The sequence below is a fragment of a genome, unplaced genomic scaffold, assembly GCF_019419815.1.
Source record: "Pyrus x bretschneideri cultivar Hongxiangsu unplaced genomic scaffold, Pyrus_bretschneideri_v1 Contig15, whole genome shotgun sequence".
Taxonomy (NCBI): domain Eukaryota; kingdom Viridiplantae; phylum Streptophyta; class Magnoliopsida; order Rosales; family Rosaceae; genus Pyrus; species Pyrus x bretschneideri.
This window is the reverse complement of record NW_025999446.1, coordinates 2,422,531-2,446,557: the sequence shown is the minus strand read 5'-3', so window position 1 is coordinate 2,446,557 and position 24,027 is coordinate 2,422,531. Positions and strand designations below refer to the sequence as shown.

The 24,027-nt window shown below is 35.5% G+C and overlaps 2 protein-coding genes across 3 annotated transcripts; both read left to right on the top strand.

Annotated features, from left to right (window-relative positions):
- The first annotated feature begins 5,992 nt into the window (after positions 1–5,992).
- LOC125475617 (histidine-containing phosphotransfer protein 4-like) lies at positions 5,993–8,255 on the top strand. Its single transcript, XM_048580596.1, has 6 exons — positions 5,993–6,275; positions 7,007–7,140; positions 7,289–7,357; positions 7,453–7,524; positions 7,614–7,686; positions 7,924–8,255. The coding sequence occupies exons 1-6, from the start codon at positions 6,216–6,218 to the stop codon at positions 7,957–7,959; spliced, it is 444 nt and encodes a 147-aa protein (XP_048436553.1). The 5' UTR covers positions 5,993–6,215; the 3' UTR covers positions 7,960–8,255.
- Positions 8,256–10,502: 2,247 nt separating this feature from the next.
- Positions 10,503–13,022, top strand: LOC125475602 (auxin-responsive protein IAA26-like). Of its 2 annotated transcripts, none has more exons than XM_048580579.1 (5): positions 10,503–11,232; positions 11,540–11,832; positions 11,976–12,123; positions 12,389–12,453; positions 12,673–13,022. In XM_048580579.1, the coding sequence occupies exons 1-5, from the start codon at positions 10,919–10,921 to the stop codon at positions 12,735–12,737; spliced, it is 885 nt and encodes a 294-aa protein (XP_048436536.1). In that variant the 5' UTR covers positions 10,503–10,918; the 3' UTR covers positions 12,738–13,022. The 2 variants fall into 2 exon arrangements, with proteins under 2 accessions (XP_048436536.1, XP_048436535.1); XM_048580578.1 differs by having other exon boundaries at positions 10,516–11,232; positions 11,540–11,844.
- The last annotated feature ends 11,005 nt before the right edge of the window (positions 13,023–24,027 follow it).

The following is a 24,027-nucleotide window of genomic DNA, read 5'->3' as shown; positions in this document are numbered from 1 at the left end:
AATATTATTATTATAAACTTTGGTCCACTTACCTTTTCTGTTTTTGCACCCCTTCAGGATTTAGGATTGAGGCATATGATCCCGGTGTCAGGACTCTACAGCATAGGTACCCTCGAGTCTCCTTAGTATAGGTATCATTGCCTTGTTCATATCTTTTCCTAGTAGTTCTTTCATATTATTTGTATGCTCTGAACATGTTCCTGCTTTGGTATAATTGTTCTAATTGCATATATTTTAGTTATATGCATATTTAAAATGGCTCCATCACCCTCGGGTGTCGGCTAGCATGTACCTAACCTGATATTTGGGGATATTGAGCTTGGGGCGTGTTAGAAAAGACTTAGAGTTCGAGATTAAAGCAATTTAAAAAATCCACATAAAGTACAAAATGTTACCCGTTTGTCCCTTGGAGGAAGGTGTTTATGATAAGTCCTTGCATTATGGCCTTCATGTTTGCATATGGTACATTTCAAAGTGCCTTGCCTTTTTCTTCCTAGCTTCAGTGGCTGAGGAGAACATTGAGGATTATTGGTTGGGTTTGTGGGAGTTTGTTCAACCTCTTTCTCCCTCTCAGTAGCTTCCTTGTTTCTCTTCAGCCTCAGCCTTCTAGGTTGCCTTGTATATGTTGGAGGCAATATTGGAGGGTTTTCAGCTTTCTCCCACAAAGACATCCCATTCATCGGCATTACTAAATGAGAATACACCTCCAAGTACTGTGTCTTCGAATAATAAGCATCCACATAATCCTCATGTTGTTGTCTCTTGAAATTTATGGTAACTATTGCATAGTTGCATGAGATTCCCGTCAAGCCATACTTTCTACATGAACATGTCTTTTCCACCAAGTCAACCACATATTGTTGCCCCCTCCAGCTTCAACTTGAAATTTAGCCCCTCTTGACCATTATGCAATGCACCTGCCATTATAAACAAATTTCCCCTTATTCTGCTCTGGTCTTTCAATAGCTAGCAAGCCTCTGCATCTTCTTGGTTTAAGTGGTGTTGGTCCAACTTTCTCCTCTGATTCACTTAACTCCATAATTACCACTTTACTTTTACTTGGACCAAATGTTTCCATGGATTGAAAATTTTTTTGCTCTTGGGTTAAGGCTTCTTCTGTTATCAATTCTTTGATGTACATCTCAATCGCTCTAACCTTCAAAATAAAATGGCACATCATCTGAACATCGACATCACTTTGGATGGGCTTCAAACCATTTGCAAATCTTGATGTTAGGAATCTTGTAGTGGTAGTTCATGAACTGTTCACTATATCCAAGTGCCTCCACTATATCATCTATCACTGGCAAATACATGAGGTCTTTGTCACAGTTATCTATATATGTCACTTTTCCCCCAGCATAGAAGTCATAACAAATCTCCCCACCATGATGCAATTCAATAGAGAACAGTTCTGGATAAACTGAAATTCACAAAAATAATCCTTAATTAAAACCTTACCATAACCAAAGCAAGTGCATTTTGACCAAAGCAGTTGCATTTTTACCTAATCAAAAGCCTACAAAAAGCAACAAACCAACAAAGCAACAAAGTAATAAATCAACAAAAGCAACAAAGCAATTGCACAGTAACCATTTCTCGATAGGAATAAACAAAGCAACAACCACCTTTTCTCGACAAGAATAAACAAATCAGCAAACCCATTATCCAACACCTTAATAAAAATTTCGAATTAAGAAAGCACACAACCACCTTTTCTCGACAAGAATAAACAAATCAAGATAGAGATTTTTCAAATCTGGGTAACCATTTCGATTTAACAAAGCACAAAACCACCATTTTCCTGATAAGAATAAACAAATCAACAAAGCATAAAAAATCAGTAGACATTTGGAATCAACAAAACCTACAAAAAGAACCATGTCCACCCATGTCGAATCAGTAAGCATTTGTACTTAAAATAGGTTGGCGTCGTTTCATCGGGATCCTTACGCATGTTCCACCCCATGTAGAATCCTTCAAATTTACTTCGAACCCTATGCAACCCAGATGTCCCCTTCCAACACCAATGAAGTGAGGGAAGAGAGCCGACAAGATGATTTGGGGTTTTCACTGAGTTCCTAATCTAATTAATTGAGATTTTTTAGCCACTAGTATGAAATAGGGTTAGGGTTCTTGTGCTTTCTGGAATTGGGAATTCGATTTGAGCGAGAATGAGCGAGTGTTTGGGGGAAAGTGATTTCGAATGACACACTTTACTAGTTACTTTTAGTTTTAGTTTTTTTTTATTTTTATTTTTTTATAATTTTTACATTTATAATTTGATTATCCACGTGTCATCCACCAATAAGTCCACGTGGCATGGAAATCCCAGTGGGATACCATTTGGCAGGAGAAATTTTGGGGTGGTGTCACGTGGATGCCATTTGGGTGATAGGTGGACCCCGTATAAATACACACCAGCATTTAATTGAGAAATTCACGGACAAACTGACAGAAGTCTAACACTGCAATCAATGTGAAAGATGAGGTATGACATTGTCATTTTTTAAACATGAGGTATGAGATTGTGGTTCGACCAAAAGTTGAGTGATGATCACAATTTCCTCTTGTTTATTGAAATATTTGTGATGATTTGGTAATTTTAAGTTTACTTGCTAAATGATGATCACATTTCTCCAAATGTGTGCTCCTCGTAGACCTGATGAAGCTGGTTCAGGTGCTTTATGTTTCTCTAGTTTTAATGAGTAAATTTGATTTTTGGAAGCTCGTATATTTCTTTAGAAGATTTAGAAGATTAGGGTTTATCATCATTCTTATCAACACACATGAGATAGCAAAAGAAAGAGAGTATAAATCCTTCCGATGATTGGAAAAAACATGAATTAATATTCTCATCCCATTTCATCCATCCGCCCACCCTTGGCCTTGTTTTCTTTACAAAAGAGGAGGAGCTGTGACCGCACTATCGATAGTAACGACCAACAAAGACAGCGAGAGGTCAATGGCGACGGCACTCGCTAAAAACTTCATTTTTTTTCTCCCACCTCTCTCTGTCTTTCTTACTATGTGGCAAGAGAATAAAGGGTGCGTCTCCTCTTTGCACAGCTTTCTCCCCTTTTAACATTTTCGTGAGAATCGCAGTGGAGAAAGACGCGACAAGGCCCACCGTGATACGCCTGCAAATTGGAAAAGGTTGATTCTCATCTCATTCATCATTACTGTATGCATTCTTGGTTACATTGTACTATGTTCATCTACTTGATCCCTATTTGTATATACCTTTAGAATACCAAGTGCCTTGTAAAATAAGCTAGAATTTCTTCCTTTGGGCTAAGAGAAAGTTGCGGCATCCTCTTATATGATCTGCTACAAATTTGTGTTTTGGCACCCCTTTATGTGATCTTTGCTTAGTCCCTAGAAGTTTGTTTCCAGTCACTGCATGCAGCCTTTTAACTATGGAATGACGAAAAACTAGCATTCCAATATTAGTGGTATTTTTCTTCACTTGTAAGTGGAAGGTCTCAAATTTGGCTCAGTTCGATACCTAATTATTACGACATATCCCACTGTGTGACTTGAACCCAGATTCTAAACCATCGTTGTATAAAGAAAAAATATGGAATGAAGAGCGAATAGATTTGCATTCATTATTTAATGATTAGATAGATGATATGATATGTGCCCACGATGACACGGCCCTTGTGGACATCCATCACAATTGCTCATGTTCCATTGGGTGATTTTAGTCCTTTAACACGTTATATGATTCACTTGCATTCACAGATGAATATCGCCTCCTTGCACGTGGGCGACTGTCCTTAGTAGCACTCAGGGAGGGAGGGAGGGAGGGAGAGGAGAGAGAGAGAGAGAGAGAGAGATGGAATAAGCACTAGTGGAACCGACTGTCCTTAGTAGCACTCAGAGAGAGAGATGGAATAAACACTTGTGGAACTTGGTAAGTAAGTATATGTGCCAAGCCAACTAGTACCAAGTAAAAAAGAACATCTTAAAATCTTAAATTGTCCCACATCTGGAAAAGTGGGGAGGTATTTTTGTGCATTTGTGAGACGTTCATTTGGCTTTGCAATCACAATCTCGTCGTCCTTAAGAGGAAAGAAAGATTCTAGGATTTGTTCCAAAGTTGCATGTAATGTCTAGTGCGTGGGATACAACAAAGCATATAGCTCATGCGCGCGGGTGTGTTATCACTAAGTCTAATGGGAAATGCCTTTGTGACACGCTTTCTCAACGGGACCAAAAATGTGTGGATTGTGGAACAAGGTTTTATTTCTCATTAATTTTCCAAATGCCAAGATAATTTATGCTAATTTTACCGTAAATTACGAAGAGAGAGATTCAAATTTAAGTGCAAATAGAGCATATTGTTTTAGCCAACTTGGTTAAATCAATGTCTCCCACAAATCTATTAGATACATAACAAATGCTTATACTATGTCTACACTAATTGGATTTGAGAGGTGGTCGATCGGCATATATGTACGGAATGTCAAGGGATTCGAATTTGGGTGCAAAGAGAGCATACTGCTCTAGCTAAATTTAGATGTAGTATCATGGTATACAAAACCTCTAAGTATAGCTACTTTTAAAATTATCTCACATTTCTTTTAACATCAATACTACTTTTATTTTCACTTCGATCACACATGTGTGTGACACTTACAATATAATTGGTTAGAAGCAATGAAAATTTTGTTTGGTAACGCTTTTAGAAGGTTCAAAACACTTTTAGCTAACAAAGAGTGTATATGGTGTGTTTTGGATTATAAACACTTTTACTTCGTTTAGAGAAATGCTTACACTTGCAACCGTTTTTTAAGGAAGTATTTTCAATAAATAAATTTGTTGTGCTTTTAACAAAAATACTTTTAACAAAAGCGCTTATAATTCTAATTGCTTCTTACGCAAGCATTTTTAAACGTGCCCTTAATCACATGAGTTAAATATAAGTATTTTAAGACTTTAAGACCTTGAATTTAGCTGAAGTGGTGAAGGTGGATAGAAAAATGAGTTAGGATAGGTGAGGCCAGCCAGCTTACATATTTTCGAAAACCATTTTCTGCCTATCTCTCTCTCTCTCTATGTATCATCACATGAGGAGAAGGTCATGAGAGAGAGAGAGAGATAAAGGGGTATTCTTTTTTTATTTATTTATTTTGGTTGAAGAAAGTTTAGGGGTGGGGAGGTTATCCATTCCAAGGTTAGGGCACACCACAAGCATTGGGGACTGGCCGGCCTTGGGGACTTACAGGAGGGGTCTTAGCCTCTTTTTTTGTTTTTGTTTTTACAAATCTCCCATTAAGAGCAGGACTCGAACCTAGGGCTTGGTCTAGCGAAGATAACGATCCTTACCAACTCAATCAATCCTTATTGGTGGATTAAAGGGGCATTCACACCAAAGAAAATGCGGTTGTGCGGGAGTGTTTCTGCTCTTTAGCACCAAAACAAATCAAACTTTCCAATAAGGATATGACTTGTTACGATTTGCCTCTATAAAATCTTAACCATTTCAGTCCCCTTCATTAAAGTTGAAAAGCGACCATAAGAGGGTGAGTGGAATTATTTACTTAATTTATATGGAAGAGTTTATTTTTATATGTAATTTATATGGAAGTTATTTGAAAGCATTTTAATCTTTTGAAGTTTACTCACACATAAAGCGAGTTCTATTCGCTGGAGAGTGGATGCTTCCCCCCAAAGATACCAAATTGTGGAACTCGCCAATTTAGCGTTGTAGTTGTAGGGTTTTTCTTTAGTTTCCTCTGATTTTCTTCACAATTTTGAAAGATCCTTTCTTGTATCGCAAACAAAGATTATAATATTAAACACGAGCAAGTTTGAATCCAATGGTTAAAGCTCGTATGTTTTTCATCAAAGATTTAGTGAATTTGATCTCTCCTGTTAAAATGAATAGGCGTTCATCGTTGCTATTTTTATGTCTGCCAGGAGAGAGATAGCCACCAAATTGGATAAAGAAGCCAAGATATTTTCCGGACACGTACCCTCTTAGATTTTTTGTGTGCCTTTATATATTCACTCCCTACTCGACATGCTATAAAAACGTTGGCTTGCCATGCTGCTATAATAATAGTAAGGCATATCATTGAGTTCTCTACTCCTACTCTACTCTACAACGAGAGGTTTTTTTTTTTTTTAGGTGGGGAGTTTTGCATTCAGTTTTTGCCTCTTTTGTCACATACGATTTCCCAAATTTTTCGTTTTAAACCAAGAGAATGGACAGAACCCAACTGCAGCGCCAGGTTGCCCTCAAGAGAAGCTCCCTCTTTGAGCAGGTTATTACTTTGCTTCTCTCTTTTTTTTTTTTCTTTTTTTTTTTTAATCTTTTTCAAACCCTATTTTCGGCCATTAAACATCTTGAAAACTGCATGTTGTCTGCTCTACACCGATGACTTTTCGTGTTTTTGCCAAATGTGATTGGTTTTTTATCTTTGGTTATTCCACAATAGGGTTTTCCACTTTTTTAAGGGAGGGGATTATTGGTCTAGAAACACTTGTTTTTCTTTTAAATCAACAATGCTCTCAAGTTTTGATGAATTAAGCAATCCGTTTTTTTTTTTTTTTTACCTCGTATTTTAATCAATTTTCACAGACTTTTGATAGTTTATAATCTTCTTTTTTTTCATTACATTAGAGGATTTCGAACTTTGAAACTAACCTATCCTATCACCCTCACTACTGGCTAACCCTAGTGGCTTAATTTACAATCCTTTTCCACTTATTGAAGAAATGGAGTTATAAAAGGAATCGTCTCTCTTCTAGTATGGGTTTGATAGTGGTCTCTAGAAAGCCCCAAAATCTTTGTTTTGTATAAGGTCCCGAAGCCCAAATTTTGAATGTACAACAAAACCCTAGCTATTTTGATCACATTGATGGCAAAGCTCTTGATTTTTATGAGGATAATGTTTATGTATGGGTCTAAAACCATACCAGAAAAAAAAATTTGTACGCTAGGACAAATTCTTTAGACTTAGCCTTCAAAATTTATTTACTTGAATGTTTGCAGCATTACCTCGATCAGCAGCAATTCATTCAGTTGGAGGAATTGCAAGATGATGCAAACCCAAATTTTGTGGAGGAAATTGTGACATTGTTCTACAAAGACTCAGGTAGACTGTTCCAAAAGATTGAGCAAGCACTGTAAGTAAATAACACTCCCAGTTACACACACACACACACACACTATATACAATCGTATTATCTATATACTATATACGTTCGTATTATCGAAACTAAGTATACAATGAGTAGTACTAAGATGAATGTATTTATACATTGATTTATGCAGGTACAGTAGGCCTATAGATTTTGCCAAGCTGGATGATTACATGCACCAGTTCAACGGTAGTAGTTCAAGGTACCCGAAACCACTTGCTTTGATTGAATTTTATAACTTGAATAAATATATTGTTTCTTCAATTAATGTTCTAAATTAAGGTAAATGTGTAACAGCATTGGAGCTATAAAGGTGAAGAATGAATGCTCCCAATTTAAAGAATTTTGTTTGGCTGCAAATGCTGATGGGTGAAAAACATACTTCATTTATTTGTAACCAAATTAATGTTTCACCATTTCTCTCCTTGCTGTGATCTCATTGTGATTGATTATTGCAGATGCTTCAGGGCTTTGGAGAGAGTGAAACAAGAGCATCAGACCTTGAGGATTCACCTTGAGAATTATTTTCAGGTATCATTACCCTCTCTAGTCTTGTGCCTAGAGTGAGGTGAAAAACTTTCATGTACAAGGGATATATCGTTTCGATCTTTTTTTTTCCTCACTCATCATCTAAAGTGAAAGTGAGAAAGAGAGAGCGGGGATATATATATATATCCTCGGGATAGAGAAGTTAAGTAACTAGGCAGGCAGTAGTTACATTGTTATTTTTTTCTATATTTCTTATATATGTGTCTTGTACATCTGTAGTTGAGGAGGCAAGCAGGACTGGTTCGACGTGTCTGAGTGCCACATATTTGCCTGAGGTGCCAAGTTGATAATATGGCGAAAAAGAGCTATCATCAGCACCATTTTATCATTTTATGGTCCTAGGGTTTTATAGAGCACCATTAAAATATCAAGGAGAGTACTATGCAGTTTTTCAATTTTGGTTGGCCATAGAGGTTAAGTTATATATATTCCAAAAAATATAGATCTTAACTAGAGTACAAATAATGCAGATGTAGATCTTCTATGGTTTGCATGCGATTCTAAATTATGTATTATCTTGGCCCTCTTAATAAATTTGCACTTTTGTTTTATGAATATTTGCAAACACTCATGACTTGATGGGAGTGATGAGTCTCATTGGTATGTATGATTTTTCAATGTTTTAGTCATTATGAAGAAGCAATATTCCAAGGTCTTCTACTTATTAGACTCACCGGCAAATTTGGTGCATATTGTGAATAACAAAGATGCATGAATATATGTAGTATACCTCACATGTAGAGCTCTTTTCTACACTTTGGTTATCGAGAAAACATCACTTCATTCTTCTTGAACTTTAATCTTATTTACTGATGCGATTTAGGATGCATGATTTAGGATGCATAATCAATGTAGAGCTTAAATTTAATACTTTTTAGTTTCAATTTTTAGATTGGTTAATCGCTTATGTTTTATCTTCTTCATCGTAAATATAACACTTAAAATCTAATATCCAAGATTCAAAGAGTCATTATATCCTTTAAATTATCAACCTTATTAACAAATAAGACGAGGGTTAAATGAAACTGAATATAAGAGATTTTGTTGACACTTTCATTCCTTTAAAGAAAAGGACGGAAGTCTTCTCAAACTTATGAGGGCATCATTTACCAAGAGCATTGGTTTGGTATATAATGTATTCTATATTGGATGGTTTGTTAGAGCGCAGAAAAACTTGCAATGATAACAACAATCAAGAAGGGTGAAGAATATGAAGAGGGTAGAAAACTTGCAATGATAACAGCAATCAAGAAGGGTGAAGAATATGAAGAGCGTAGAAAGCAAAAAGAGTCTAAACTGAAGTTGGGATTTATCAAAGATTTGATTGACTGATTGAGGGCAGTGATTGATAATCTTTTTTAAGTGGGATGTAGGGCTCTACCACTAGCCACCTCTTGTTATGGCAAATGCAAAAGGGTGGCTTTGCAAATGATGATCATCATGACTTTGCCGTATGTACAATATTCATTGAACATTTGATCATAAGCTGCTTTCTTCCAAGAACAGACAAAATAAAAAATTAATGAAAGGCACGCTTCAAAATTGGAGTAATCGAAGCTAGGCTTTCACCACCAACCAACCCATCAAATGCAAGGGTGTGCTTAAAAGAGAGAACGTGTTGTGTAATTAGCTGTATATCTTCTGGTATCTATTTCTCTTATCATATAAGAAAAACAAACACAAAAAGATAGCTAAGAATTTCTGGCGTAAGAAGACATAAATCTCCATGATTAAGTATGAAAAATGCAATTATGGGAGTCTTAAACCAGCTTAACCAGGTTGTTAAGATTTGGGTGTGACTATAATTAGCATCCAAGGATTTCTACAAGCACTTTTGCGTGGCTTAGCTAGTGGAGTTGAAGGACCACTACTTTTTGGTGACTAAGAAGTCTTCTCCATGAGTTTACAATTTAGTGCTGTGGCTACTGCTGCATATATCTGACTGTTCCTTCAAATCTAATCCCAGTCAAAGTCACTTGTAACTGTGATTCAATATAGTATTGAGCCCCCCAGATGTTTAAATCTGATAGGCAAAACTCAAACTTAATCAAGAGTTTGAATTTTAATTAATTAAATACTCTGCCTAAACCGTCAACCCTATACAACCATGTATCTATCTTTTTCTTCACGTGATTCACTAATCATACACATGATTGTATTTCTCCCAAATGCGAGCTTGAGGACAATCTTAAAACCTTCCTCAATGAATATTAACCTAATTGAGTTTTGAAGTTGATTAAAGTTAACAAACGGACAGTTGTGCTTCGCCTAATTGATGTCATTTCGTCTATTAGCCAGACTTATGGACCCCTTCTCAGCAATAAGCTCACACAACACTGGTTTATGTGGCATGCATTATGAGAAAAAGGGCAATAAAAAGCACAACGCCTTGGCAAGTTGAGTGGCTTCCAGATAATTTAGGCATGTGTTTCTTTTCTTCCCTCTTCTCCATTTTTCAAGGAAGAGAATAATAAGCGAGAGATTTTTTAATGTCTCAAAACACTGTTACTTGGTGTTATTATTCCATTCAAATTATAACGCATATCTATTTTATTTATCAATATAAACTAGAAGTGAAACATATGAACCTTATAACATGTGAAGTAGTACGCTAATAACACTGCATAACAAGTATTCCCAACACACATAAAAATTTCTTAGTAAGCATACTCATCTCTCTCACTATCTTATCTCGCACTCACACACACCACACATAGAGGCACATTGAGTATTTTGAGCTGAATGCTGTCTTGGTCATTTGTCACAGTGTCATGTATATGTGACCGGCCACTTATTCCAGCTACACGGTTGTTACTTGTTTTTGAACACTCTATATTTTCTATTTTTGATTCTAAAATTCCAGACAAGGAATCTTCCCAACCATTTTCCTTTTCTTGCATGTGCTCTATAATTAACTAGTCCAAACCGAGTCTCCAAAAAGCAGGTTATTGGAAGAATTTGCTATATATCTCCTTACAACCACACTGCGTTGTACTACTCATCTCCTTAGGGTTCTCAAGGCTAGCTACTTCACGGTTTTTGGGTCCCTTTAGTAGAATTTTCCATGTTTCGCGCAAACCCTAGTTTTTAATTTCTTTAGATTTTTGTTCTTAAGTTAATTACTTTGGGATTTGAAAAGTTTAGGGCACGTTTGATAACCATTTCAATTTTCAGGTTTTCGGACTTTAAGAGTTTAGCGTGCGTCTATATAGAAATGGATAAGTTGTATGGTATGACTTGTGAGAATAATGAAGAAGTGGTTGTAAGAGCAAATAAGAGAGGGTATGTTGCAGCTGAAGACAAAAAGCTGGAGCTGAGGCTGGGTCCTCCTGGAGGAGAAGATCATCAGTCACTTCTTTCCCTTGGTTGCTGCAACAACAAGAACAATATTTCTCATGAAGCCAAAAGAGTCTGTCATGAAGAGAAAAAAGAAGAGAGAAAGTGGTTGGCAAAAAGCTCATCAGATCCTCCAGCAAGTGCTTTTGAACTTACAAATTCAACAGCAGCTCGTGACTCTGATCAGAAAAGGTACAACTCTATAGCTTTTCTTACTTTATTTGCTTCAACTAATGACGGTTAAGATAAAGAAATTAGTTAATCTTCTTCTTTATCAAACAACTGTCATCCATCAGATTTGATCATGCTAAGGGAATTAATCTTAGTTAAGCATATAATAATCATCGGCTGGTTAATGTAAAATTGATTATGAAGTATACAAAGTACGTAGGTGAATAGTTTCCATGAAATTAGATCCTGTTGTGGAATTGAATGATAAATAGAAATGCTTCAGTCAAGACAATAATTTTTGAGAACTTTATTATCTTTGCTACCGCAGTAAATGCAGAATTGCACAAGCTCCAGTTGTCGGATGGCCTCCGATCCGTTCATCCAGGAAAAATCTTGCAATCAGATCATCACCATCAAGCTTTGCAAAGCCAGCAGCTGATTCGGAGTCACCAAATGAAACTTTGAAGGAGGGAAATGGAAAATCTGATAGTACTACTTATTCCAAGGACCACATGTTTGTAAAGATCAACATGGAAGGAGTTCCCATTGGAAGAAAAATTAACCTCAAAGCCTATGATAGTTATGAGAAACTCTCTTTTGCCATAGATGAACTCTTCCAAGGTCTCCTTGCAGGTTATTTTTTGTGTGCAGAATTTCAGCTTTAGTACTAATTCTTTGATATTATTTACTAGATTTTGTTTTTGTTTTTGTTTTACATCAATGATTTATTTATTTTCTACTATTTTTTGTGTGTCCATTTTTAGCTCAAAGAACTTGTTGTGGTGTGGAGAAAGAAGACAAGAAGGGAGAGACCAAATCAATAACTGAATCATTACATGGCAATGGGAAATATACTCTGCTTTATGAGGATAATGAAGGAGACAGGATGCTTGTTGGTGATGTCCCATGGAAGTAAGCAGTCCAATACCAACTTTACTAAATAAAATTGGTCCCAACTAGTCACAACTCAAGTATTATTTTGTCTATTAATGGCTAAACTCTCGTATTCGAGATTCATAATTTAAACGAAATATCATTCATTAATATGTAAAAAATAGAACAGCTAATTAGAAACATACATAATATATTGTATATCTTGCAATTTTCACAAATTATCACGGTAGCGAGAGATTTATTTTTTGACATGGTTCTCATTTCATTTTATTAATAATTGCAGCATGTTTGTATCGACGGCAAAGAGGCTTCAGGTATTGAAGAGCTCACAGCTTTCCACTCTACAGCGTACGTGAAGCTTACTTTTGTTCTCATAAATTTTTTTTTTAAGTGTCAAATTTTCATGGCTAGAGCCTTTTAGCTTGAAGGATTGGATTGCTATTCAGACTCGACTTGAGCGACTCTATGCAAAACAAAATCAAGTTTGAGTATGAGCCGCTCAAAGAGCGAATCCGAATAGCAATTTAGCTTCAGAAATATTTATAATGGAAGTTTGCTTGTTTTCAGTTAGTAGCAGTCAGCGTGAAAAGACACCACTTGATTCTACAATGGAAGTTGGAATTGGAAGATGAGGCAATAATAAGTGGAGGAATTCCCATACATGCGATGACATGAAGCTCTACATTATTTAGGGGTTTCCATCAAGTTTTCTTTTCTTTTTTTCCTCTCTTTAATGGCCTAATTAAACCTTGTATATTAAGGGTGTTAAAGATCACTTTCATTTTCTGTTTTCTGTATCTCCTTTTCTTGTTGAAATGTTCAGGTTTACACCCTTTTGGGGCTTTTGTAAAAAGAATTGTTCCTAAGTCATAATACGTTTGTCACTTAATACTACGGTCTAGTGTTATTTCACTTCATTTGTACGTGAAAGGTCTTAGGTTCCAATCTTTGTGAATGTTGAGTTTGTAACCAATTTATTCTCCCTATCCCTTCGTGTAAATATCGATGAATAAAAAAAATGTTATGATACACCTATCGAACCCACACAAAGGAAAAGAGAGTAGAGATAAGCTACGCACTTGTTATGTGCTATGATATGTCGTCTATTCATATTATAATAATATCTTATGATGGTACATGATGTTGTTTTGATCACACACACAACAAATTTCCATCAATGTAGAACTTTGAACAGATTAGACAGGTCTCACTTTCAAGGTTGAGAATGAGATCAATCGCATTTCTAAGCTGAGCCAAAATCTATACACGGTTTATTTCTAATTGTGAGTGAGTATGGTTTAAAGATCCTGGGCATTCTAGGTTCAGTTTTATTCTTTTCAGTTTTTTTTTTTTTGCAACACTAAAATTACTATTTAGTTCAGTTCGGCTTTTGCAATTAGTAAAGAAGAAACCGAATTATTTTGGTTCCGTCATGTTCGGTTCTTATTTTTTTTTTCTTTTGTTTTGTTAGCCTAGAAAATGGAGAGAAAATGAAGAAATAAATATATTATGAACAAGACTTTCAACATATTTGGGCCTTAAGTTGGGTTCATCTAATATTTAAGAAATTAGGCTAATAGTTGACTTGAAATTGAGCTTGAAAATGAATACCCAGCATAAATAAATTGGGCTTGAAAATGAATACCAAACTCGGTTTAATTTTCGAACCATCAAAAACGAAACTGAACTAATAGTTTTTTGTTCGGTTTTGGTTTTCGCAGTTTCAGTTTTCAATTGGTTCGTTTTCTTTTTCGGTTTTTCGAGTCCATCCCTACCTTAGTGTAAAGAATGAGTATAGAAAAAAATCATAATTTCAATTCCGTGTTTAAGAAAAAGCGGGTGCGTAACCGGTGATACTTTAATGAATATTTAAAAGCCCCAAATCACCCTTATTTGGTTTTGCAAGTTACGTACCCTTATCGTCGAACCCGCACCAGTGCATAAGCATATTTGTCTAATTGCTTTCTGTTACCGCAGTAAAGCCGCCATCTGCATCTTATTTTCTTCTCTAAATTACCCTTAACTGGGTCAGACCTCTGTTCACTTGGTCTTCTCTCAAGGTCTCATGGCACATGTAATATAATCTAGGGCTCCTGAATGGCAAATTGTAGCTTTGGTCTCTGAAAAGAAACCATGTATATGTCAGTAAATCAGAGTATCAGTTACTGAATGGCAAATTGTAGCTTTGGTCTTTAAATTAAAAGTTTATTAAAATTAGTACTATGAATTTTGTTCAAAAAAAAAAAGATTAGTTATGAATTTTGGCAAAATTGGAGCATTTGTCGTGACACCAACTTCGTGCTCGTGGGTCTCTCCGAATTATCTATTCTAAAGTTAAGGAGGGATTTTAGGGTTTATAAATTAGGGCTCTTGGGGATTTTAGGGTTTTCTCACTCCTTTGTTCAGAAATTGCACTGTATTTCTCAGATTTTGAAAAAATGGGCTTAATTTTGTTTTTTTGCTTTCGTATCTCTGGTAATTACTCTGAACCCTCAAAAGATTTGAAATTTTTGGTAATTTTTCTCATTGTTTTTTACAATTTGTTGTTAGAATTTGTACAAATTGCTGCCATTGTGTTGTGAATTAGTAGAAAATTGGGGTTTCAGGCAAATGACGAGATGGGTATGTGGATAAGACAATCAAAATCCATGCTTTCATCTGTTTGTTTGATTAAATATAGTTTTTGTCCTTTTCAACTCTCTTTGTCAATTGTGTAGGAATTGTTTGATTTTGCTTGGGGTTCTTGAGGGTTCAGCAACATCACGTACTTTTTGACCCAATCAACCACAAAAAACTGGTATGCTCTTTTCAAAATTTTCAATTTGATACACTCAGAATTGTTTTGATATAATTTAATTCTTAATTTTTCAAAATCTTAAATATTTCGTGTATGTTAGATTCTCCAATATTTCTTCTTATTAGAGTTTGATTTTTTCAGGTCTGTTTCCTGTTGGCATGTTTCCTTTGTTTCAGATGGGAGTCGACTTAATTGGTAAGCCATTTGTTTCGGTCTTTTGTCTCTATGATTTTTCCTCATAAAATTACATTATTCTCTCAATTGCTAAGACCAGAACTGGGACTCCTTGCAGGCCAATGTACCAACCTGGCATTTTAAAGTTTTCAGTATTATTTTCTTAGGGAGTATATTGTTTGTGTTTTTAGAGCGCATATGTGCGGGATGAAGGAAGAAATTAGGAACAGACAGACCAATTATGTAAGGATGTTTTTAAGGGCTTAAACTGAGATTTTCTAGATGAGACCACATGAATTCTGAATAAACTCAATCTCCATTTGGAGAGCATTCAACTTCAATTAAAAGATTTACTGATTCTGCTGTGAAATAAGGTGGGGTTTACTATGTGTTTGAGTGTTCTATTGTGATGATAAAATTTCCTTTATGAGGTTAATTGAGTTTTATTCCTCCTTTCTTTCCATTATTTTCAGTTGATCCTATTTCATGATTTTTTCTTCTCCTTACCGTTAAATGTTGCTTGACCTCTTTATTGGGACTAATTTTTCATGATTTTTTTTTTCATCTCAGTGAAACATAAATCAATCCAACAAGGTTGTGGTAGTGGAAATAATCTTTCTAAGGTTTTTGTCTGACAGTCTGAGTGTGATAGTATGCATTTCGTTTACTCTTTGTCACCAGTGCTTATTTGCTTTTTGCTAAATACTTAGTCAACAAACAAAGTACAACACGAGAAATTTTACTGAGCCAAAATCTCGCGAGATTCAAGCATATTCATATAGTTATCAAAAGCATAAGTTTAGTTATGCCTTTTCAGTAAAGATGATACCGAGCTTTCATGATCCTTGATTTTTTTTTTTTTATACATCCTTTCAGATTACATTGGTTCAGCCTTACAATGTAAAGAGGGCAATGTCATGCCCTAATTGTCGGAGACACGATGAGGATCTCTATGATTTAAGTTATCTGAAATGGTAAATAGTTTAGATCATTTTTTTTTATTTTAATTTCTAATGTTCTGTTACTTTTTGTGAATTTTCAATTTTTGCTGCATTTGACCAGATATCAATCAGCATTATCAATCAGCATTTAGATAGAGGGTCATATATAGTTTTTTACTTTCCATATGCTTTTGTGGAATACGCATATATGATAATGCCTCCTTTCACACAGTATGAACCGAAATAGATGAACAAGGATTTATTTATTTTTAAGTGTTAATGTATTCAAATGGCTACAGCTTATGTCGCGGTTTGCTTCACAAAACTCTAAGCTTTGCTTCCACACAGTATATTTGAGGACATCTCTACATCTTAACTTTTGCTTTTGTCTGATTTCTGCAAGTTTGAGGGTTAGGTATAAAAAAAAAATGCAAACCTTTGCATAAGTAAAATACATTTTGCTTCCGGCGTTTTGCTTTGATCGTCTAGGTGCTATTTTATGATAATCTATTTTCGGGTTTTGATATAACGGTGCAAGATTGTATGTTGTGTTTTTTGTCTATTTGAAGTGTTATCTGATGCTAAATTTGTTTTTTTTAGATGTTTGGTAATTTAGAATTTGGTTTATGGGTTGAATTCAGTTTTAGAACTATAACTAAGGTAGATTAATGTTTTGATCATGCTGGAGTAGATGGGTATTGAGTTTTTTTGAAATGTCAAGTTATAAATGGAGAGTTGAGGTCAAAAGCATATTGAGCTTGATGATGAGCTGCAGACAGATAGCAGCCCTGTAATTCATTGGAGTTCAGAGCGAGTTCATCAAACTCTTTAGCTCAAACCCATAGAAATTTGTGAACTCTGCGCCAGGATCCAATGGCTTTAGGATCAATGCTAATATTATATTATATATATACTAAAAGAGAAAATGGATTATTGGACACCCGAACTACGATGTGTTGGCCGACACCTGGAAGGTAACGAAGCCATAAAGTGTAGTGATGTGAAAAATGTGAATAAATTAAAAAGTAAAAGTGATTAATTTAGAGTGCACATGTGAGCGGGATTGAACCCATATTACATAAGTGATGTCAGAGCATAGATAAATTGCAGTAAAAGAAGAGTAAGGAAATCTATACCGAAAGGAGAAGTCTCCTACATGATAGCTTTTACCAACAATCTTCGTCATCACAAAACCTCTGCCACTAAAATCATAGAGGGGCAAAAAACAAAGGTGAGTGGGCCTAAAAATAAAGTTTTGTAAAACCTTTTCGAAAAGTGTAACCCCTCACCATAAAACAAGTATATGGTTTCACAAAAATATTATAATAATAGTATGTAATAGGTACCTTGCAGCAAAAGTGAGTCAAAGATGTAGGGTACAACAACAAGATATCTTAACATTAATCTCAATTCGTTATTCTAAGAAATCAATGCTCATTAATTTATGTAGGCACACAAGTCCACTGCAAAGATATTCAAACAATGAAATAGGCTGGGTGTAGATTTTACATTCTAGTACTACATCAAGTGAGATGCGCTAGTCGCATCACATACGAGTCCAAAACATTACACAAAAGGACAAGATGACACCTAACTTTGGATCCAAAGCGAATGTAAACGGTGCATGTGAAGTACACGTGAAGCTAGTCCTTGGCCCAAGACAATATAAATAACTAAGAAACACCGTGCAAACATGTAATAATGAGCAGATAAAATGTAAGGATGTCATGCCACAAGTTTATGCTCACAAATAATATTAACAACAAAAAGTGTACGAAAAGTCTATTTATAAAGCTAAACATGGCATATCACATCATAATATATAAAAGCACTTGTCGGAGAAAAATCACATATACATATATATACGTAAAAATGAAAAGACTCACTCACAAATACTTGCGATGTCACATCCATTCGAGCTAGGAAAGCTGGAGTCTCCAATATTAATTGCACCTAAGCATAATATTGGAACCTATTAGTAAAATTCAACTTAAACGACTAAATTTGAGAAAACGGAGTACGGATTCGGAATCAAAGCGTTGAAATGCGCTAAGAGGGGCTCCGGGCAAATTTTGTAAAAACTCAACGAAAAAGTCAACGGCCAACCCTAAAAAGTCAACCAAACCGTTCCGACGGTCAACTACGTTAAAACTTTAGAATTTCACTAAATAGATGTCAAAAAAAGACTCGGGGCATCGAAATTAGCCTATGAGGATTTCCGAGAAAATTTCAAAAAAGTCAACATAAGGAATATTTCTGGGTTCAAATCCAGATCCAAGTTTGAGGGTCATGGGTTTGGGCCGACTCTAGGTTGGGTTGACCTCCTTTGGACTCGCAGGTTGCCCCAAAGGTTTGGTTTGGGTTGGGCCAAAGGTCTGGGCTTTAAGCCCTTTTAATTTTATTTTTTGGTTTTTTTATTTTTTACCGGAACAGAAATATACCTAACTGGTGGCCGGAAAATACCTGCAACTCTGAGAGTTTCTGCAATAACGCCACCAAAATTCAGGTCTAAGGAGTCAATCATCTTTAAAATGAGGCGAGGGAGGCAAAAACAGGTGGTCCAAACCTTACCTTGCTTGGAATCATTGAAACTCGCCGGTGGTTCGTCGGAGGGGAAGTGTACATTGGTCTCTGTCACTGTCGAGATTCAAGGGTTTTGGCCTGAGTTTGAGAAAATGAATGAAGTGATGATGGTGGTGCTGGTTCATGGGAAAGAGTGGACTCGGCGACGTCATCGGAGTCTGTGAGGTGAGGTGGCGCCGGTGATTTCATAGAGAGAGAAGAGTGCTAGAGAGAGAGAGAGAGAGAGAGAGAGAGAGAGAGAGATATATATATATATATGACATGGTGGTCTGGTGTGGTTTAGCATTTCCTGTTGAGCTCGCTGGAGTGGCGATGTTGATGTTGGATTGGTGCTGCTGCACCTTCCGTGCAGTGTGCACATAGCTGAGGGAGAAAGCGAGGTAAGGCTCGCAGGGTTTACAGAAGAGAGAGTTAAATGAAAATAAAAGAAAGAAGGAGAAATGATGCAAGTGTGTGGGAAGAGAGAGAAATGAGGGAATCGGCTGAAACGAGGGAGAGAAAAATAATAAAATAATAAGAAAAAGAATGAGGGGGTGAGGGAGAGGATGAGGGGGGTGAGAAAGTTCATTATGGTGTTTGATGGAGTGTAGAAAGTGGGGTTCTCAAAACTCAAACAAAAAAATATTAAATCGTCCACTTGCCTTCAATAAAGCCAAGCAATTCCTCATGCAGACCCATTGTATGAAGGAGTAAGATTCTCTCTTTCTTTTTTTATTTTTATTTTTTTATTTTCTATTTGAACAGTTACAATTAAGTCACGTTAATATTTTATATTAATTTTTTATAACAAGAGAAAGATAAAATATAAAAAATGTGAGAGAAGATAATGGAAAGAAAAAGAAAGATAATTCTAATCCTTGTACGAAATCCACCATCAGATTTTTTTTTTTCTTTTTTAAATTAAACCTCTTCCTTTTCTTTAGTTAAATCAGTCAGTTCTTGCAAGTTTTTACACTGCACAAAGGCTGATTTTGTGCTCCAGATAGAACCTATGCAATGGTGCGCGTTGCATAAGGAGAAATTCATTTGCCTCGGTTATTTTTACACAGTTTCAGACATAACTGGTTCGTTATAATTTCGAATTGAGTTTCGTCTGCGACCACGTGTTCGTAAAAGTGAGTACCATTCGGAAGTTGTACAATAAAAGTGGAAAAGTGAAAGGAAAACTGAGGTCCACATGGAAGGCCTACATGGCATCTCAGGGGCGTTTTGATAATTTCACTACTACTAAGAATAAAATATAATAAATTTCGAGACAGGATGTCACATTCTACCCCTTTAAGAAAATTTCGTCCTCAAAAGTAAAAACAACATACTTTAATCAAAAAAGAATTACGAATAGGTCTCCCACACGTTTCTCTGTTTCCCATGAAGTCTTTTCAGCATAATGGTTTCTCTGAATTCTGTATCACTTGTGTTTATGCAATCGTAGTGATGAGCACTACGAGTGTAGATGTATGTGTGTGTGTGTCTTTGGGTCAAGCCCAAACAATAATTAATTAGGCGTAAGGCCTAATTAATAAAGGGATGTGCTATCCACACGCCTCATTTTACTTCTCACACACCCCTTGATAATTTTTATCCGTTGCTCTTCTTCAATTCATTCTATCTGACGATCAAAAATTAAAAAGGTGTGTGAGAAATAAAATGGGGTGTGTGGATATCACATCCCTTAATAAAATACTATTGGAGATGGGCCTACTTACCCACTTGCTTAACGAACCCAACGTATAAGTTATCGATATATTAACAACATAAAGTGTAAAAAAAGTCTATTTGTAAAGTTAAACATGGCATATCACAGCATAATATATAAAAGCAGTTGTTGGAGAAAAATCACATATACATATATATATATATGTAAAAATGAAAAGACCCACTCACAGATATTTGCGATGTCACATCCATTCGAGCTAGGAAAGCCAAAGTCTCTGATAGTAATCGCACCTAAGCATAATATTGGGACCTATTAGTAAAACTCAACTTAAACGACTAAATTTGGGAAAATGGAGTACGGATTCAGAATCAGAGCGTCGAAATACGCTAAGAGGGGGTCCTTGGCAAATTTTGTAAAAAGTCAACCGAGCCGCCCGACGGTCAACTATGTTAAAACTTTGAAATTTCACTAAATCGATGTCAAAAAAGGACTCGGGACGTCGAAATTAGCCTAGAAGGGTTTCCGATAAAATTTTGAAAAAGTCAACATAAGCAATATTTTGGAATATTCCATAATGCATTTAGAATTTGGGCTGGGCTGGATCCCGAGTTCTAATCCAGATTTGGGATGGAAGGTCATGGGTTTGGGTCTTGGGCTCCTTTTTTTTCAATCGGGTTGGGCTGACTCATTTGGACTCGAGAGTCGCCCCAAAGTTTTGGGCCGGGTTTGGGCTTAAGCCCTTTTTTTTTTTTTTTTTTGTATAGGTTCATTTCTCAACCAAATTCTTAGATTCAAAAGCCAAAATGAAGTTCAAGAGGTAAGGAGTAGAAATATACCTATCCAGGGCTAAGCCGTGGCTGGAGTTGGGCGGAAAATACTTGCAACCCTCGAGTCCTTCGCCGAAATGTGGAAATTTTTTTCCCCGAGATGGTTTCTACAATAATGCCACCCAAACTCACATCTAAGGAGTCAATCGTCGTTAAAATGAGGCAAGGGAGGCAAAAACAGGTGGTTTGAACCTTACCTTGCTCGGAATCATTGAAACTTGCTGGTGGTTCATCTGAGGGAAAATGTACATTAGTCTCTGTCACTGTCGAGATTAAAGGGTTTTCGCCTAGGTTTGAGAAAATGAATGAAGTGATGATGGTGGTGCTGGTTCACGGGAAATAGTGGACTCGGCGACGTTGTTGGAGTCGGGTGAGGCAAGGTGGCGCTAGTGATTTCATAGAAAGGGGAGAGTGCCAGAGTAAGAGAAAGATACATATGACATGGTGGTCCGGTGTGGTTTAGCATTTCTTGTGGAGCTCGCTGGAGTGGCGATGGTGATGTTGGGTTTAGCATTGCTTGTGGAGCTCACTGAGTTTATAGAAGAAAGAGGTAAATGAAAAGAAAAGAAAGAAGGAGAAATGAGTGCAAGTGTGTGGGAATGCTATTTATACCATGTTTTTATACCACATTTCTATACCACCTTAGGTGGCATATGATGTGGACAACCACATCATTTGAAAAATTTGCAAAACCTAAGAAAATGAAGGAGAAAGACTCATCGTTTACTATAATCATTATTTAATTAACTAGTTTTTCTTAATTATTAGTTTATTAAATAATGAACTAAATTAAAAAAATCTGATTAATTCAAATGGTGTGGCTATCCACATCAAATGCTACTTAAAATGGTATAAAAATATAGTATAAAAATATAGCATGAATAACGTTACTTTGGAAAGAGAAAGAAATGAAGGAATCGGCTGAAACGAGGGAGAGAAAAATAATAAAATAATAAGAAAAAGAATGAGGCGTGAGAGAGAGGATGAGGGGGAGAGAGATGGTTAACGGTAGAAAGTTAATTTTGGTGTTCGATGGATGGAGTGTAGAAAGTGGGGTTCTCAAAACTCAAAAAAAAAAAACAATATTAAATCATCCACTTGCCTTCAATAAGGCAAAGCAATTCCTCATGCAGACCTATTGTACTTAATCCACCATCAGATTTTTTTTTAATTAAACCCAATAAAATATTAATTAAAGGTCACTTGCTTCTTTTTAGTCAAATCAATCAGTTCATGCAAGTTTTTACACTGCACAAAGGTTTATTTTGCAGAATTAGGATTTTCTCTCCTCATTTTTATGTTCTTTTTAATAAAAAAAAATTAATATAAAATATTAATGTAATTTAACTGTGACCGTTTAAATAAAAAAAAAATAAAAAGAGAGGAAAAAGAAAAGAAAAAAAAAGAATCCTACTCGTATTTTGTGCTCCAAATAGAACCCATGCAATGGTGCGTGCTGCACAAGGAGAAATTCATTTGCCTCATGTATTTTTGCACAGTTCCAGGCATAATTTGTTCATTATAATTTTGAATTGAGCTCCGTCTGCGGTCACATATTTATAAAAGTGAGTACATTGGAAGTTATGCAATATGAGTGGAAAAGTGAAAGGAAAACTGGGGTCTACATGAATGACCTATACGACATTTCAAAGGTATTTTGATAATTTCATTATTATTAAGAATAAAATATAATAAATTTCACATTAACAAACAAATATATTGAAATATAAAAATTGAATTTAAATTTGTCCACTAGATTATCTTTTTCTTTTTCGGATTGGTGTTAGCTTACTGAACAAAATATAATAATGAGTGTTCGTTTGCTTGGATGTGGTGAAACCCAAATTTATGCGACTAGAGAAGTAAAAAAGTTTTTCCCCCTTTAGGATCCTGCAAATGATTAGGTAAAGACAGTAAGAATTACAAATAATATTAATCGTTATTATTATTATTTTTTTCTTCCAACCAATAATGTAGTAGGATATTGCTTATGAATAATTATCGTAAAATGAACTCTTTATCTTAGTTTGTTGGTAAATAGTCACATATTCACTATTCATCCATTGTTCATCTATATCATACTCCTAATTGTTCATGTATATCTTACTTCTAATTGTTTTTTGATGATTTTTTACCGCTACACTCCTTTATCTTATATGAACACAATGAATGAATTCGATCTTCAATTTAAAATATTCATACTAGTGGATACCATAAAATCTTATGTCATGATGATCGATGAAAATTAAGGATTTTGTAAAAGAAATAACATGCAAGCTTTAAATTCCATTGGCAAGGTTTAAAATTTTGAGAAAAGCTTCACAACCTTGAAAACAAAAACTCTTTCATTTTGCATATCCTTGCACATTTAATATTTTGTAATAGACTAGTAGTGTATACATGTTTGTTTATTAGACTCTTATTTTCGAGTGTAGATGTAGTACTTAAACGACCAATGTGTTTTAATGTTTTGAAGTAATATTTATGTGACAATGTGTGGTATGTGCAAATTAAGAAAAAAAAATATTTTTTTCTTAACGGATCGGGTCACTTTACCTGTTGGGCAAAGTGACCCAACTTGTTACGGACTTATTAAGATAACGGATGTAACATGACACAACTTGTTAAAATAACATATGTTACACGAAAACGACACAAACACGACAGACACGACCCGTTTGCCAGGCCTAGATTAAATAAATGGGGTGTACTATCCACACATCTCATTTTACTTCTCACACATTCCTTGATAATTTATGTCCGTTGATCTTCTTAAATTCATCCAATCCGACGGTCAAATATTAAAAATGTGTGCGAGAAGTAAAATGGGATGTGTGGATATCACACTCCTAAACAAAAAGGAAACTTGTCCTTCTAATCTTTGTAATTTGGAAGGGATTGAAATAGATAAGTTTTCTTGAGTATTCCATTTTCTACCTTCAA

Excerpts from the sequence above, each read along its gene's own strand:
- LOC125475617 (XM_048580596.1), top strand. The coding sequence starts at position 6,216 with ATGGACAGAACCCAACTGCAGCGCCAGGTTGCCCTCAAGAGAAGCTCC. Across the intron at positions 6,276-7,006 it reads GAAGCTCCCTCTTTGAGCAG|CATTACCTCGATCAGCAGCA; the intron begins GTTATTACTTTG and ends GAATGTTTGCAG. Across the intron at positions 7,525-7,613 it reads TTGGCTGCAAATGCTGATGG|ATGCTTCAGGGCTTTGGAGA; the intron begins GTGAAAAACATA and ends TGATTATTGCAG.
- LOC125475602 (XM_048580578.1), top strand. The coding sequence starts at position 10,919 with ATGGATAAGTTGTATGGTATGACTTGTGAGAATAATGAAGAAGTGGTT. Across the intron at positions 11,845-11,975 it reads CTTCCAAGGTCTCCTTGCAG|CTCAAAGAACTTGTTGTGGT; the intron begins GTTATTTTTTGT and ends GTCCATTTTTAG. Across the intron at positions 12,124-12,388 it reads GTTGGTGATGTCCCATGGAA|CATGTTTGTATCGACGGCAA; the intron begins GTAAGCAGTCCA and ends TAATAATTGCAG.